This window comes from Struthio camelus, chromosome 29 (genome assembly GCF_040807025.1).
Source record: "Struthio camelus isolate bStrCam1 chromosome 29, bStrCam1.hap1, whole genome shotgun sequence".
In the NCBI taxonomy this organism is placed as follows: Eukaryota; Metazoa; Chordata; class Aves; order Struthioniformes; family Struthionidae; genus Struthio; species Struthio camelus.
The window spans coordinates 665,793-682,159 of record NC_090970.1 but is presented as its reverse complement, the minus strand read 5'-3'; the positions used below and the strand labels follow the sequence as shown (position 1 = coordinate 682,159).

General features: G+C 71.4%; 1 protein-coding gene across 2 annotated transcripts; it reads left to right on the top strand.

Moving 5' to 3' along the window:
* Nucleotides 1-210: 210 nt before the first annotated feature.
* On the top strand, nucleotides 211-15,996 carry RABGGTA (Rab geranylgeranyltransferase subunit alpha). Of its 2 annotated transcripts, none has more exons than XM_068921666.1 (17): nucleotides 211-288; nucleotides 517-545; nucleotides 1,356-1,466; nucleotides 2,625-2,749; nucleotides 5,972-6,132; nucleotides 8,341-8,529; nucleotides 9,855-9,938; nucleotides 10,133-10,215; nucleotides 10,293-10,394; nucleotides 10,821-10,926; nucleotides 11,012-11,063; nucleotides 11,441-11,529; nucleotides 12,837-12,925; nucleotides 13,138-13,296; nucleotides 13,632-13,745; nucleotides 15,498-15,585; nucleotides 15,738-15,996. In XM_068921666.1, the coding sequence occupies exons 2-17, from the start codon at nucleotides 543-545 to the stop codon at nucleotides 15,884-15,886; spliced, it is 1,704 nt and encodes a 567-aa protein (XP_068777767.1). In that variant the 5' UTR covers nucleotides 211-288; nucleotides 517-542; the 3' UTR covers nucleotides 15,887-15,996. The 2 variants fall into 2 exon arrangements, with proteins under 2 accessions (XP_068777767.1, XP_068777768.1); XM_068921667.1 differs by lacking the exon at nucleotides 211-288 and adding an exon at nucleotides 317-414.
* The last annotated feature ends 371 nt before the right edge of the window (nucleotides 15,997-16,367 follow it).

Here is a 16,367-nt window from a genome sequence, read left to right as displayed (position 1 = left end):
GGAACAGGGCTTGGCGGCCGCTGGCGGCTTCCGTAGAGCCGCCTCGGTGTATCCCGGCGTGCCCCGCGCGCCGCAGCGCAGGGAACTGTAGGGGGGTATGTATCCCGGCGTGCCCCGCGCGGAGGAGGCGGAAATAGGGCTTGGCGGCCGCTGGCGGCTTCCGTAGAGCCGCCTCGGTGTATCCCGGCGTGCCGCGCGCCGTCCCCGCCCCCCTCCGCTAGGCCCCGCCTCTATCCCATCATCCCCCGCGCCGCCCCGCCCCGCCAGGGACCCAGGTGTCCGGCTCCGGTAAAGCGCCGTTATTTCCCTTCGTTCATTATTTATCCCCGTTTCTCCTTTAAGGCGGAAGTGGGAAGGGGGGGGAGGCCTTAAGCAGGGCCGCTCTGTGCCGGCGGGAGGACCCCCGTCTCTATGGTCTCGGCTTGGCTCTCCCCCCCCCCCCCCAAAACCCGGACGCCTGGGCCCCTCCTGCCCGAGCCGGACGCCTGGGCCCCGCTCACTCTCTGTCCCCCGCAGGTGCTGGACCCCCCCGGCGAGCCGCCATGGTGAGACCTCCCCGATCCCACCGTCCCCCGCGGCGGGCGCTAGTTCCCCCCTCCCCCCCCCCCGCCGTGACCCCCCCCACACTGTCCCGTGATGCTCTGGGGCTCCGCTGCAGACCCCCGGCATCCCACAATGCCCTGGGGCCCTTCGGCCCCCCCCAGAATCCCATGATGCCCTAGTGCCCCCCAGTATCCCCCACTATCCCCCAGTATCCCCCAGTGCCCCCCAGTATCGCCCAGTGCCCCCCAGTATCCCATGATGCCCCAGTGCCCCCCAGTATCTCCCAGTGCCCCCCAGTATCCCCCAGTTCCCCCCAGTGCCCCCCAGTATCCCCCAGTTCCCCCCAGTATCCCATGATGCCCCAGTGCCCCCCAGTATCGCCCAGTGCCCCCCAGTTCCCCCCAGTGCCCCCCAGTATCCCCCAGTTCCCCCCAGTATCCCATGATGCCCCAGTGCCCCCCAGTATCGCCCAGTGCCCCCCAGTATCCCATGATGCCCCAGTGCCCCCCAGTATCGCCCAGTGCCCCCCAGTTCCCCCCAGTGCCCCCCAGTATCCCCCAGTTCCCCCCAGTATCCCATGATGCCCCAGTGCCCCCCAGTATCGCCCAGTGCCCCCCAGTATCCCATGATGCCCTAGTGCCCCCCAGTATCCCCCACTATCCCCCAGTTCCCCCCAGTGCCCCCCAGTATCGCCCAGTTCCCCCCAGTATCCCATGATGCCCCAGTGCCCCCCAGTATCCCCCAGTTCCCCCCAGTATCCCATGATGCCCCAGCGCCCCCCAGCGCCCCCAGTATCCCACGCTGCCTTGCAGCACGGCCGCCTCAAGCTCCGCCCCTCGGAGGCGCAGGCCGCCGCCCGCCGCCGCGAGCGCGAGGAGAAGCTCCGCCTCTACCGCACCGCCATGGCCGCCATCTTGGAGAAGGTGACCCCGCGACCCCGCGACCCTTCGCGACCCCTTGACCCTTCGCCCTCCCCGTGACCCTTGACCTTTCGTGACCCTCCCCATGACCCTTGACCCTCCCCACGACCCCTTGACCCTTCATGACCCTCCCTGTGACCCTTGACCCTCCCTGTGACCCTTGACCCTTCGTGACCCTCCCCGTGACCCCTTGACCCTCCCCACGACCCCTTGACCCTGCATGACCCTCCCCGCGACCCTTGACCCTCCCTGCGACCCCTTGACCCTTCATGACCCTCCCTGTGACCCTTGACCCTCCCTGTGACCCCTTGACCCTTCATGACCCTCCCCGCGACCCCTTGACCCTCCCCGTGACCCCTTGACCCTTCATGACCCTCCCCGTGACCCTTGACCCTCCCCGCGACCCCTTGACCCTTCATGACCCTCCCCGTGACCCTTGACCCTCCCCGTGACCCTTGACCTTTCGTGACCCTCCCCGCGACCCCTTGACCCTCCCCACGACCCCTTGACCCTTCACGACCCTCCCTGTGACCCTTGACCCTCCCCACGACCCCTTGACCCTTCATGACCCTCCCTGTGACCCTTGACCCTCCCCGTGACCCCTTGACCCTTCATGACCCTCCCCGTGACCCCTTGACCCTCCCCGTGACCCCTTGACCCTCCCCACGACCCCTTGACCCTTCATGACCCTCCCCGTGACCCCTTGACCCTCCCCATGACCCCTTGACCCTCCCCGCGACCCCTTGACCCTTCATGACCCTCCCCGTGACCCCTTGACCCTCCCCGCGACCCCTTGACCCTTCGCGACCCTCCCTGTGACCCTTGACCCTCCCCATGACCCCTTGACCCTTCATGACCCTCGACCCTTCATGACCCTTCCTGTGACCCCTTGACCCTTCGCGACCCTCCCCGCGACCCCTTGACCCTCCCCGTGACCCCTGACCCTCCCCGCGACCCCTTGACCCTTCGTGACCCTCCCCATGACCCCTTGACCCTTCATGACCCTCGACCCTTCATGACCCTCCCCGCGACCCTTGACCCTCCCCGCGACCCCTTGCCCCTCCCCGCGACCCCTGTGCCTTGGCCCTCCCCCCGCGCCCCCCCGACCCCTCGCTCCCCCCGGGCGCCCCCTGACCCCGGTGCCCCCCGGTGCCCCCGCAGCGGCGGCGGGGGCGGCTGGACGGCGAGGCGCTGGCGCTGACGGCGGCCGTGCTGGCCGCCAACCCGGACGTGGGCACCCTCTGGAACGTGCGGCGCGAGGCCCTGGCCCGGCCCCCCCCCGGCTGGTGCGTACCCCCCCACACCCACACACCATAGACACCCCCCGTACCCTATAGACACCCCCCTGTACCCCATACACCCCCCTGTCCCCCGTACACACCCCCCTGTCCCCTATAGACACCCCCCTGTACCCTATAGACACCCCCCTGTACCCCGTACACCCCCCTGTCCCCCGTACACACCCCCCTGTCCCCTATAGACACCCCCCTGTACGCCATAGACACCCCCCTGTACCCTATAGACACCCCCCTGTACCCCGTACACCCCCCTGTACCCCGTACACACCCCCCTGTCCCCTATAGACACCCCCCTGTACGCCATAGACACCCCCCTGTACCCTATAGACACCCCCCTGTACCCCATCCACACCCCCCATACGCTATACACACCCCCCTGTACCATATACACATCCTCCTGTACCCCATAGACACCCCCGCTTCCCCTATAGACACCCCAACCTCCCTTATGCACGCCCCCACGTCCCCTATACACCCCCCCTTCCCCTATGGACACCCCACTTCCTCCTATAGACACCCCCTGGTACCATACAGACACCCCCTTCTCCTATAGACGCCCCCGCGTCCCCTGTAGACACCCCGCTTTACCCTATAGGCACCGCCTTCCCCTTCTAGACACCCCTGTATCCCCTATAGACAACCCTTGGTTTTCTATAGGCAGCCCCTTTTCCCTATAGACACCCCCCTTGTTCTGTATAGACACCTTCTTCTGCCCTATAGACACCCCCTCTGTGCCATATAGACACCGTCTTGTCACGTATGGACACCCCCGCGTACCCTGTAGACACCCCTTTGTCCCATATAGGCACCCCTTTCCCTTATAGACAGCCCTCTTCCCCCTAAGCACACCCCCTGCTTCCCTATAGACGCCCCACTTCCCCCTATAGACCCCTATGGGGGGCTGCGGCAGCCCTCCACGCGCTCCCCGGCGGGGGGGACATGGGGCCCAGGGTGGGGGGGGGTCTGGGAGGCCACAGAGCCCCTATAGAAGGGCTATAGGGTGTCTGGGGGGTCCCTCTAGGGGTCCAGGGGGTCCCTATAGGGGTCCAGGGGGTCCCTCTAGGGGTCTACGGGGTCCCTCTGGGGGAGAAGGGGGGAGTTGGGGGGCAGCGATGGGTTTGGGGGGCACCTGGGGGGGTCGGGGAGGCCGCAGAGCCCCTACAGAAGGGCTATAGGGGGTCTGGGGGGGCTACCTACAGTGGTGCGTAGGGTCTCTATAGGGCTCTAGGGGGTTCCTCTGGGTGAGGAGGAGGGGGGAAAGGGAGGAATTGGGTATGGGGGGGTGGAGGGGGGCGATTTAGGGGCGGAGGAGCCCCCGTAGGGCGGCGGCGGGGTCCCTGTGGGGTTGCATGGGGTTTCTATAGGGGCTCTGTAGGGTCCGGGGAGCCGGGGGAGGGAGATGGGGGGTATGTGGGGGTGGAGGGGGGCGATTTAGGGGCGGAGGAGCCCCCATAGGGTGGCAGTGGGGTCTCTGTGGGGTTGCATGGGGTATCTATAGGGGCTCTATAGGGTCCCAGAGAATTTCTATAGGGTCCGGGGAGCCGGGGGAAGGAGATGGGGAGTATATGGGGGTGGAGGGGGGCGATTTAGGGGCGGAGGAGCCCTTGTAGGGTGGCGGTGGGGTCCCTGTGGGGTTGCATGGGGTATCTATAGGGGCGCTATAGGGTCTCTAGAGGGTCCGGGGAGCCGGGGGAGGGAGATGGGGGGTATGTGGGGGTGGAGGGGGGCGATTTAGGGGCGGAGGAGCCCCCGTAGGGGGGCGGCGGGGTCTCTGTGGGGTTGCATGGGGTTTCTATAGGGGCTCTATAGGGTCTCTATAGGGTCCGGGGAGCCGGGGGAGGGAGATGGGGGGTATGTGGGGGTGGAGGGGGGCGATTTAGGGGCGGCGGAGCCCCCGTAGGGCGGCGGTGGGGTCCCTGTGGGGTTGCATGGGGTCTCTATAGGGTCTCTATAGGGTCTCTAGAGGGTCTGGGGAGCCGGGGGAGGGAGATGGGGGGTATGTGGGGGTGGAGGGGGGCGATTTAGGAGTGGAGGAGCCCTTGTAGGGTGGCAGTGGGGTCCCTGTGGGGTTGCATGGGGTATCTATAGGGGCTCTATAGGGTCTCTAGAGGGTCCGGGGAGCCGGGGGAGGGAGATGGGGGGTATGTGGGTGTGGAGGGGGGCGATTTAGGGGCGGAGGAGCCCTTGTAGGGTGGCGGCGGGGTCCCTGTGGGGTTGCATGGGGTTTCTATAGGGTCTCTATAGGGTCTCTATAGGGTCCGGGGAGCCAGGGGAGGGAGATGGGGGGTATGTGGGTGTGGAGGGGGGCGATTTAGGGGCGGCGGAGCCCTTGTAGGGTGGCGGTGGGGTCCCTGTGGGGTTGCATGGGGTATCTATAGGGGCTCTATAGGCTCCCAGAGAATTTCTATAGGGTCCGGGGAGCCGGGGGAAGGAGATGGGGGGTATGTGGGGGTGGGGGGGGGCGATTTAGAGGCGGAGGAGCCCCCATAGGGCGGCAGTGGAGTCCCTGTGGGTTTGCATGGGGTATCTATAGGGGCTCTATAGGGTCTCTAGAGGGTCCGGGGAGCCGGGGGAGGGAGATGGGGGGTATGTGGGGGTGGAGGGGGGCGATTTAGGGGCGGCGGAGCCCCCGTAGGGTGGCGGTGGGGTCCTTGTGGGGTTGCATAGGGTGTCTATAGGGGCTCTATAGGGTCCTATAGGATCTCTATAGGGTCTCTAGAGGGTCCGGGGAGCCGGGGGAGGGAGATGGGGGGTATGTGGGGGTGGAGGGGGGCGATTTAGGAGTGGAAGAGCCCTTGTAGGGTTGCAGTGGGGTCCCTGTGGGGTTGCATGGGGTGTCTATAGGGGCTCTATAGGGTCCTATAGGATCTCTATAGGGTCTCTATAGGGTCTGGGGAGCCGGGGGAGGGAGATGGGGGGTATGGGGGGGTGGAGGGGGGCAACTTAGGGGCGGAGGAGCCCCCATAGGGTGGCAGTGGGGTCCCTGTGGGGTTGCATGGGGTATCTATAGGGTCTCTATAGGGTCTCTATAGGATCTCTATAGGGTCTCTAGAGGGTCCGGGGAGCCGGGGGAGGGAGATGGGGGGTATGTGGGGGTGGAAGGGGGCGACTTAGGGGCGGAGGAGCCCCCGTAGGGGGGCGGCGGGGTCCCTATAGGCTCCCGCGGGGGCTCTATAGGGGCGCTATAGGGGGGGCGCGGGACGTCGGCAGGGCGGCGGCGGAGCTGGCGCTGGTGGGGGGCTGCCTGGGGGTGAACGCCAAGTCGTACGGGGCCTGGCACCACCGGGGCTGGGTGCTGGGGCGGGCGGCGGGCGCGGCGGCGGGCGAGGGGGCCCTGTGCGCCCGCCTGCTGGCCGCCGACCCCCGCAACTGTGCGTACTGGTTTGGACTGGTTTGGGCTGGGAGGGGGTTGGGGGGGGTGCTGGGGGGGGGTTTGAAGGGGTTTGGGGGGATTTTGAGGGGTTTTGGGGGGGTTTTGGGGGGTTGTGAGGGGGTTTTGGGGGGATTGCGGGTGGACTGGTTTGGACTGGGGTGGACTGGTTTGGACTGGTTTGGGGTGGGAGGGGGTTGGGGGGTGCTGGGAGGGGTTTGGGGGGGATTTTGAGGGGTTTTGGGGGGGTTGTGAGGGGGTTTTGTGGGGATTGGGGTGGACTGGTGTGGACTGGGGTGTACTGGTTTGGACTGGTTTGGGGTGGGAGGGGGCAGGGGGTGCTGGGAGGGGTTTGAAGGGGTTTAGGGGGGATTTTGAGGGGTTTTGGGGGGTTTTGGGGGGTTGTGAGGGGGGTTTTGTGGGGATTGGGGGTGGACTGGTGTGGACTGGGGTGTACTGGTTTGGACTGGTTTGGGGTGGGAGGGGGTAGGGGCGGTGCTGGGAGGGGTTTGAAGGGGTTTGGGGGGATTTTGAGGGGTTTTGGGGGGGTTTTGTGGGGATTGGGGGTGGACTGGTTTGGACTGGGGTGTACTGGTTTGGAGTGGTTTGGGGTGGGAGGGGGCGGGGGGGTGCTGGGAGGGATTTGGGGGGATTTTGAGGTGTTTTGGGGGGGTTTTGGGGGGTTGGGAGGGGGTTTTGTGGGGATTGGGGGTGGACTGGTGTGGACTGGGGTGTACTGGTTTGGACTGGTTTGGGGTGGGAGGGGGTGGGGGGGTGCTGGGAGGGGTTTGAAGGGGTTTGGGGGGGATTTTGAGGGGTTTTGGGGGGTTGGGAGGGGGTTTTGGGGGGATTGGGGGTGGACTGGTTTGGACTGGGGTGGACTGGTTTGGACTGGTTTGGGGTGGGAGGGGGCAGGGGGGTGCTGGGAGGGGTTTGAAGGGGTTTGGGGGGATTTTGAGGGGTTTTGGGGGGTTTAGTGGGGATTGGGGGTGGACTGGTTTGGACTGGGGTGGACTGGTTTGGACTGGTTTGGGCTGGGAGGGGGTTTGGGGGCAATTGGAGCTACTGGGGTATACTGGGATGGGGTTTGTGGGCTACTGGGGTGTAGTGGGAGGGGGTTTGTGGGCACTGGGGGCTACTGGGGTGTAGTGGGAGGGGGTTTGTGGGCACTGGGGGCTACTGGGGTATAGTGGGAGGGGGTTTGTGGGCACTGGGGGCTACTGGGGTGTAGTGGGAGGGGTTTTGTGGGCACTGGGGGCTACTGGGGTATACTGGGATGGGGTTTGGGGGCTACTGGGGTATAGTGGGAGGAGGTTTGTGGGCACTGGGGGCTACTGGGGTATACTGGGAGAGAGGTTTGTGGGCACTGGGGGCTACTGGGGTATAGTGGGAGGTGGTTTGTGGGCACTGGGGGCTACTGGGGTATAGTGGGAGGGGGTTTGTGGGCACTGGGGGCTACTGGGATGGGGTTTGTGGGCTACTGGGGTATAGTGGGAGGGGGTTTGTGGGCACTGGGGGCTACTGGGGTATACTGGGATGGGGTTTGTGGGCTACTGGGGTATAGTGGGAGGGGGTTTGTGGGCACTGGGGGCTACTGGGGTATACTGGGATGGGGTTTGGGGGCTACTGGGGTGTAGTGGGAGGGGGTTTGTGGGCACTGGGGGCTACTGGGGTATACTGGGATGGGGTTTGGGGGCTACTGGGGTGTAGTGGGAGGGGGTTTGTGGGCACTGGGGGCTACTGGGGTATACTGGGATGGGATGTGGGGACGCTGGGGGTTACTGGGAGGGGGTTTGGGGCTACTGGGGTATAGTGGGAGGGGGTTTGTGGGCACTGGGGGCTACTGGGGTATACTGGGATGGGGTTTGGGGGCTACTGGGGTATAGTGGGAGGGGTTTTGTGGGCACTGGGGGCTACTGGGGTATACTGGGATGGGATGTGGGGACGCTGGGGGTTACTGGGAGGGGGTTTGGGGCTACTGGGGTATAGTGGGAGGGGGTTTGTGGGCACTGGGGGCTACTGGGGTATACTGGGAGAGGGGTTTGTGGGCACTGGGGGCTACTGGGGTGTAGTGGGAGGGGGTTTGTGGGCACTGGGGGCTACTGGGGTATACTGGGAGGGGATCCAGGTGGTCTCAGGGGGCGGTTGGGGATCGGGAGCAGCTTGTACTGGTTGCTACTGGTGCTTACTGGTGCGTGCGGGGCCGCAGTCCACGCGTGGGAGCACCGGCGGGCGGTGGCGGGGCCGGAGGGGACCGAGGCCGAACTGGCCTTCGCCGCCTCCCTGCTGGCCCGCGACTTCTCCAACTTCTCGGCCTGGCACTACCGGGGGGCCCTGCTGGGCGCCGCCCGGACGCCTGGGCCCGCCGGCACCCTGCCGCCCGCCCAGCTCCGCCAAGGTGAGCCCGGACGCCTGGGCCCGCCGGCTCCGTAGGCCTGGCCCGGACGCCTGGGTCCCTGCCCAGGATGCCTGGGTCCCTTCCCCGGACGCCTGGGTCCCTCCCCCGGACGCCTGGGCCCCTTCCCCGGACGCCTGGGTCCCTCCCAGGACGCCTGGGCCCCTTCCCCGGACGCCTGGGTCCCGTCCCCGAACGCCTGGGTCCCTGCCCCGGACACCTGGGTCCCTCCCCGGACGCCTGGGTCCCCTGCCCCGGACGCCTGGGCCCCTCCCCGGACACCTCGGTCCCTCCCCGGACACCTGGGCCCCTGCCCCGGACGCCTGGGCCCCTTCCCCGGACGCCTGGGCCCCTTCCCCGGACACCTGGGTCCTTCCCCGGACGCCTGGGCCCCTCCTCGGACACCTGGGCCCCTTCCCCGGACGCCTGGGCCCCTTCCCCGGACGCCTGGGCCCCTCCCCGGATGCCTGGGCCCCTTCCCCGGACACCTGGGCCCCTCCCCGGACGCCTGGGCCCCTCCCCGGACACCTGGGCCCCTTCCCCGGACACCTGGGCCCCTTCCCCCGGACGCCTGGGCCCCTCCCCGGACACCTGGGCCCCCCCCGGACGCCTGGGCCCCTCCCCGGATGCCTGGGCCCCTCCCCGGACGCCTGGGCCCCTCCCCGGACACCTGGGCCCCCTCCCCGGACGTCTGGGCCCCTCCCCGGACGCCTGGGTCCCTTCCCCGGACACCTGGGTCCCTCCCCGGACGCCTGGGCCCCTCCCCGGACACCTGGGCCCCTCCCCCCGGACACCTGGGCCCCTCCCCCCGGACGTCTGGGCCCCTCCCCGGACGCCTGGGTCCCTTCCCCGGACACCTGGGTCCCTCCCTGGACGCCTGGGCCCCTCCCCGGACACCGGGGCCCCTTCCCGGACACCTGGGCCCCTTCCCGGACGCCTGGGCCCCCTTCCCGGACGCCTGGGCCCCTCCCCTGGACACCTGGGCCCTTCCCCGGACACCTGGGCCCCCTTCCCGGACGCCTGGGCCCCTCGGACGCCTGGGTCCCTTCCCCGGACACCTGGGTCCCTTCCCGGACGCCTGGGCCCCTCCCCCGGACACCGGGTCCCCTCCCTGAACACCTGGGTCCCTCCCCGGACGCCTGGGCCCCTTTCCCGGACGCCTGGGTCCCTCCCCGGACGCCTGGGCCCCTTCCCTGGATGCCTGGGCCCCTCCTCCCGGACGCCTGGGCCCCTTCCCTGTACACCTGGGCCCTTTCCCCGGACGCCTGGGTCCCTCTCCCGGATGCCTGGGCCCCTCTCCCGGACGCCTGGGCCCCTTCCCCGCGCAGAGCTGGAGCTGGTGCACAACGCCGTCTTCACCGACCCCAACGACCAGAGCGCCTGGGTGTACCTGCGCTGCCTGTTGTCCCGCGGTACGCCCGGACGCCTGGGCCCCTCGGACGCCTGGGTCCCTGGTGGCGGGGGGTGCGGGGGGGCAGTTGGGTCGGGAGCCCACCCGGACGCCTGGGTCCGTTGGCGGGGGATGGGGACCCTTCCGCTGGGTACCTGGGTCCCCTCCCCGGACGCCTGGGCCCCTTCCCCGGACGCCTGGGCCCCTTCCCCGCAGCCCGGCCGCCCCCCGCCATCATCTGCCTCTACGTGAACCGCGAGGACGCGACGCTGGCGGCCACCTTCTCCCGCCCCGTCATGGTGAGTGGCCTGGACGCCTGGGCCCCTTTCTAGGCCGGACGCCTGGGCCCCTCACCCGGATGCCTGGGCCCTCGCAGGTTACCGCCGGGAGCCCCGAGTTGGAGCTGACGGTGGACGAGGCTCCTGCGGACGTGAGCTGGCGCTCGGCCGAGGGGCGGCCCCGGCCCGGCCACGTCTGGGTATCCGCCCCGGACGCCTGGGCCCCTGCCCTGGACACCTGGGCCCTTCCCCGGACACCTGGGTCCCTTCCCCGGACGCCTGGGCCCCCTCCCCGGACGCCTGGGCCCCCTCCCCGGACACCTGGGCCCCTTCCCTGGACACCTGGGCCCCTTCCCCGGACGCCTGGGCCCCTTCCCGGACGCCTGGGCCCCTCCCCGGACACCTGGGCCCCCTCCCCGGACGCCTGGGCCCTTCTCCCGGACACCTGGGCCCCTCCCCCGGACACCTGGGCCCCTCCCCGGACACCTGGGCCCCCTCCCCGGACGCCTGGGCCCCCTCCCCGGACGCCCCCTCCCCTGGGACAGAGGGGGTGGGGGGGGTGGGGGGCGTCCCCGGACGCCTGGGCCCCTCCCGGCCGCCTGGGTTCCTTGACGGGCGGCCCCGAGCTCTGCGACCTGCCCCCGGACGCCCTGGAGCCGCCTTCGGCCCGGCGCCGCTTCCGGGTCACCTGGCGGCCGGGCCCCGCCCACCGTGACGTCACCCTGGAGCCAGGTGAGAGGCCCCGCCCCCTGCCGGCCCCGCGGGCTCCACCCACCCACCCCCCGCCCGCCTCAAGCTCCGCCTCCTTCCCCCGCAGACAGCGACGAATCGTGGAGCCGGGAACCCGTGGCGCCGCAGGAGCTCTTCTGGTAAGCCCCGCCCCCTCTGCAGCAAGCCACGCCCCTCCTCATCAAGCCCCACCCCTTGCCTTACAAGCCCCACCCCCACTACCAAGCCCCCACCCCTATAAATTCTCAGTGCTATTGCATGACGCCGTCTCTTTAAGACCCTCCCCAAGCCACACCCCCTTTGGCCTGACCACACCCCAAGTGCAGAGCTCCGCCCCCCTGCTGCAAGCCCCACCCCCTCCTGGCCTGGCTCTGTTCCCCTATAGAGGTCTTGGTGCACTGACAGGCCCCGCCCCTTTGTAAAGCCACGCCCCTGTGATCCAAGCCACACCCCCTCAGATAAGCCACACCCCCAGAGAAGAGCTCCACCCACTCTGACACTAAGCCCCGCCCCCCAGGCCAGAAATGGGCGGGGCCGACCCGGCCGTGCTGCGGGAGCAAGTGGAGACGTGTCGGGAGCTGCTGGAGCTGGAGCCGCGGAGCCGGAGTGAGGCCGGACGCCTGGGTCCCTCCCCGGACACCTGGGCCCCTTCCCCCGGACACCTGGGCCCCTCCCCGGACACCTGGGCCCCTTCCCCGGACGCCTGGGCCCCTCCCCGGACGCCTGGGCCCCTCCCCCGGACGCCTGGGTCCCTCCCCGGACACCTGGGCCCCTTCCCCCGGACACCTGGGCCCCTCCCCGGACACCTGGGCCCCTTCCCCGGACGCCTGGGCCCCTCCCCGGACGCCTGGGCCCCTCCCCCGGACGCCTGGATCCCTTCCCGGACACCTGGGCCCCTCCCCCCGGACACCTGGGCCCCTTCCCCGGACACCTGGGCCCCTTCCCCCGGACACCTGGGCCCCACCCCGGACACCTGGGCCCCTTCCCCCGGACACCTGGGCCCCTTCCCCCGGATGCCTGGGCCCCTTCCCCGGACGCCTGGGCCCCTCCCCGGACGCCTAGGCCCCTCCCCGGATGCCTGGGCCCCCCTCCCGGACGCCTGGGCCCCTTCCCCGGACACCTGGGCCCCTTCCCTGGATAGCTGGGCCCCTTCCCCGGACGCCTGGGCCCCTTCCCGGACACCTGGGTCCCTGTCCCGGACGCCTGGGCCCCTTCCCCGGACGCCTGGATCCCTTCCCGGACACCTGGGCCCCTCCCCCCGGACACCTGGGCCCCTCCCCCCGGACACCTGGGCCCCTTCCCCGGACACCTGGGCCCCTTCCCCCGGACACCTGGGCCCCTTCCCCGGACGCCTGGGCCCCTCCCCGGACGCCTAGGCCCCTCCCCGGACGCCTGGGCCCCCCTCCCGGACGCCTGGGCCCCCCTCCCGGACGCCTGGGCCCCTTCCCCGGATGCCTGGGCCCCTTCCCCGGACGCCTGGGCCCCTTCCCGGACACCTGGGCCCCTTCCCGGACGCCTGGGCCCCTGACCCGGACGCCTGGGCCCCTCCCTGGACACCTGGGCCCCTGCCCCGGACGCCTGGGCCCCTCCCCGGACACCTGGGCCCCCTCCCCCGGACACCTGGGCCCCTGACCCGGACGCCTGGGCCCCTTCCCCGGACGCCTGGGCCCCGACCCGCACACCTGGGCCCCTTTCCCCAACACCTGGGCCCCTTCCCCGGACGCCTGGGCCCCTCCGTCCCCGGACGCCTGGGCCCCTCCGTCCCCGGACACCTGGGCCCCTCCCCGGACACCTGGGCCCCTTTCCCGAACACGTGGGCCCCTTCCCCGGACGCCTGGGCCCCTTCCCCGGACGCCTGGGCCCCTTCCCCGGACGCCTGGGCCCCTCCCAGACGCCTGGGCCCCTCCGCGCAGGTTCGCTGCTGACGCTGAGTTTCCTGCTCTGCTGCCTGGACCCGGCGGCCCACGAGGCCGAGAGCCAACGCTGCCTCCAGGCCCTGCTGGTGGGGGCGGGGCCTGAGCGAGGGGGGCGGGGCCTGACCGCGGTGTGGGGCGGGGCCTGACCGCGGGGGGGGCGGAGCTGGACTGAGAAGGGGGTGGGGCCTGGGCGCAGGGGGTGGGGATGGACTGTTGGGGGTGGGACCTGAGTGCGGGGGGGCGGGGCTTAAGCGAGGGGGCGTGGCCTGCGGTGAGGAGGCCCCGCCCACCCCGGCAGGAGGCGGACCCGCTGCGGGGCGGCTTCGTGCGGGACCTGCGGTCGCGGGCGGCGGCGGCCGCCGGGATCCTGCGGCTGCAGCAGGAGGAGGAGGAGGAGGAGGAAGGGCGGGAGGCTCCGCCCCCCCTGGCCGGGCCCCGCCTCCGCCTGGCGGGCTGTGTAAGTGGGGGCGGGGCTTAAGGCTGGGGGCGGAGCCTATGGGGGTGGCGGTAGGGGCAGAGCTGCTGCTGGTTTGCCTGGGGGGGCGTGGTGTTGTGGGAGGGGCGTGGCTTATGGGGAAAGGGGCGTGGCTTGTGGGAAAGGGGCGTGGCTTATCGGAAGGGTGGGGCTTTGAGGGATGGGGTGGGGCTTATGGGAGGGGGCGGGGCTTGGGGAGGTTCTACTTGGGTGGGGAGGGTTTAAAGCCCCGGGGGGGCGTGGCTTAGCGGCCAGAAGGGGAGGGGGCGTGGCCAGTCTCGGCCCCGCCCCCTCTCGGACGAAGCCCCGCCCCCCAGGAGCTGACGTCGCTGCCGCTGCTGGAGCGTCTGGGGCTGCTGACGCGGCTGGAGCTGGGGGGGAACCGGCTGCGGGGGCCCCCGGCCGGGCTGGGGGGGCTGCGCCGCCTCCGGGTGAGGCTCCGCCCCCGGCCCCGCCCACACACCCGAGCGAACACCCCGAAGGGCCCAGGTGTCCGGGGAGGGGACCCAGGTGTCCGAGGAGGGGCCCAGGCGTCCGGGGAGGGGGCCCAGGTGTCCGGGGAGGGGCCCAGGCGTCCGGGAGGGGCCCAGGCGTCCGGGGAGGGGCCCAGGTGTCCGGGAGGGGCCCAGGCGTCCGGGAAGGGACTGAGGTGTCTGGGGAAGGGGCCCGGGCGTCCGGGGAGGGGCCCAGGCGTCCGGGGGAAGGGGCTCAGGCGTCCAGGAAGGGGCCCAGGTGTCCGGGGGAGGGGCCCAGGCGTCCGGGAAGGGGCCCAGGTGTCCGGGGAGGGGCCCAGGCGTCCGGGGAGGGACCGAGGTGTCCGGGAAGGGGCCCAGGTGTCTGGGGAGGGGGCCCAGGCGTCCGGGGAAGGGGCCCAGGTGTCCGGGGAGGGGGCCCAGGCGTCCGGGGGAGGGGCCCAGGTGTCCGGGTCGGGGGCCCAGGTGTCCGGGAAGGGCCCAGGCGTCCGGGGAGGGGCCCAGGTGTCCAGGGGAAGGGGGCCCAGGTGTCCGGGGGAGGGGCCCAGGTGTCCGGGGAAGGGGCCCAGGCGTCCGGGGAAGGGACCGAGGTGTCCGGGGAGGGACCGAGGTGTCCGGGGGAAGGGGCCCAGGCGTCCGGGGAGGGGGCCCAGGCGTCCGGGGAAGGGGCCCAGGTGTCCGGGAAGGGGCCCAGGCGTTCGGGTAAGGGGCCCAGGCGTCCGGGGAGGGGGCCCAGGCATCCGGGGAAGGGGCCCAGGTGTCCGGGAAGGGGCCCAGGCGTTCGGGTAAGGGGCCCAGGCGTCCGGGGAGGGGGCCCAGGCGTCCGGGGAAGGGGCCCAGGTGTCCGGGGAAGGGACCCAGGTGTCCGGGGAGGGGCCCAGGCGTCCGGGGAGGGGCCCAGGCATCCGGGGAGGGGCCCAGGCATCCGGGGGAAGGGGCCCAGGCGTCCGGGAAGGGGCCCAGGCGTCCAGGGAGGGGCCCAGGCGTCCGGGGGAAGGGGCCCAGGCGTCCGGGGGAAGGGGCCCAGGCATCCAGGAAGGGGCCCAGGCGTCCGGGGAAGGGGCCCAGGCGTCCAGGGGAGGGGCCCAGGCGTCCAGGGAAGGGACCCAGGCGTCCGGGGAAGGGGCCCAGGCGTCCGGGGCAGGGGCCCAGGTGTCCGGGGAAGGGACCCAGGTGTCCGGGAAAGGGGCCCAGGCGTCCGGGGAAGGGGCCCAGGCGTCCGGGGGAGGGGCCCAGGCGTCCGGGGAGGGGCCCAGGCGTCCGGGCAGGGGCCCAGGTGTCCAGGGAGGGGCCCAGGCGTCCGGGGGAGGGGCCCAGGCTTCCGGGGAGGGACCCAGGCGTCCGGGGGAGGGGCCCAGGCGTCCGGGGAGGGGCCCAGGCGTCCGGGCAGGGGCCCAGGTGTCCGGGGAAGGGGCCCAGGTGTCCGGGAAAGGGGCCCAGGCGTCCGGGGAAGGGGCCCAGGCGTCCGGGGAGGGGCCCAGGCATCCGGGGAAGGGACCCAGGTGTCCGGGGAGGGGCCCAGGCGTCCGGGGAGGGGCCCAGGCATCCGGGGAAGGGACCCAGGTGTCCGGGGAAAGGGACCCAGGCGTCCGGGAAGGGGCCCAGGCGTCCGGGGAGGGGCCCAGGTGTCCGGGGAGGGACCCAGGTGTCCGGGGAGGGGCCCAGGTGTCCGGGGAGGGACCCAGGCGTCCGGGGTCGCCCCTCCCCCAGGTGCTGGATCTGTCCCACAACGAAGTCGCCACCTTGGCCGGGCTCCCGCCCCTCCCCCGCCTCGAGGAGCTGCTGCTCGACGGCAACCGTATCCAGGGGGCGGAGCCGGGAAGGGAGGGGGCGGGGCTGGGAGGGCGGGGCCTGGAGGTGGGGAAGGGGGAGGGGCTAAGGGCAGGGGCGGGGCTCAGTGGAGTGGGTGGGGCTCTTTGGCCAGTGCTTCCTTGACTCCGCCCACCCCAGCCATAAGCCACGCCCCCGCCCTGGCCCCGTTGGCCGCCTGCCCCCGGCTGGCTCGCCTGGGATTGGCCGGGACGCCGCTGGCCGCCGCCCCCGGGGCCGCCGCCCACTTGGCCGAGCTCCTCCCCCGCGTCGAGGTCGCCCTCGCCTGATTGGACGGCGCCCGGCCGGCTCCTGCCCGCCCCCTGCCCTCTGGCCCCGCCCCTGCCGGCATGGGCGTGTCCTGGAATAAAGTCATGTGATGTGGGTGGAGCTCATGAGTTGGGGGGAGGGCGAGGGGCCCAGGCGTCCCGGGAGGGGCCCAGGCGTCCGGGAAAGGGACCCAGGTGTCCGGGGAGGGACCCAGGTGTCCGGGGAAGGGCCCAGGCGTCCGGGAAAGGGGCCCAGGCGTCCGGGGAAAGGGACCCAGGTGTCCGGGGAAGGGCCCAGGCGTCCGGGGAAGGGGCCCAGGCGTCCGGGTGAGGGGACCCAGGTGTCCGGGGAAAGGGACCCAGGTGTCCGGGGAGGGACCCAGGTGTCCGGGGAAGGGGCCCAGGCGTCCGGGGAGGGGCCCAGGCATCCGGGGAGGGACCCAGGCGTCCGGGGAAGGGGCCCAGGTGTCCGGGGAGGGGCCCAGGTGTCCGGGTGAGGGGC

Excerpts from the sequence above, each read along its gene's own strand:
- RABGGTA (XM_068921666.1), top strand. Across the intron at positions 8,530-9,854 it reads GCCCGCCCAGCTCCGCCAAG|AGCTGGAGCTGGTGCACAAC; the intron begins GTGAGCCCGGAC and ends TTCCCCGCGCAG. Across the intron at positions 12,926-13,137 it reads GCTGCCTCCAGGCCCTGCTG|GAGGCGGACCCGCTGCGGGG; the intron begins GTGGGGGCGGGG and ends CCACCCCGGCAG.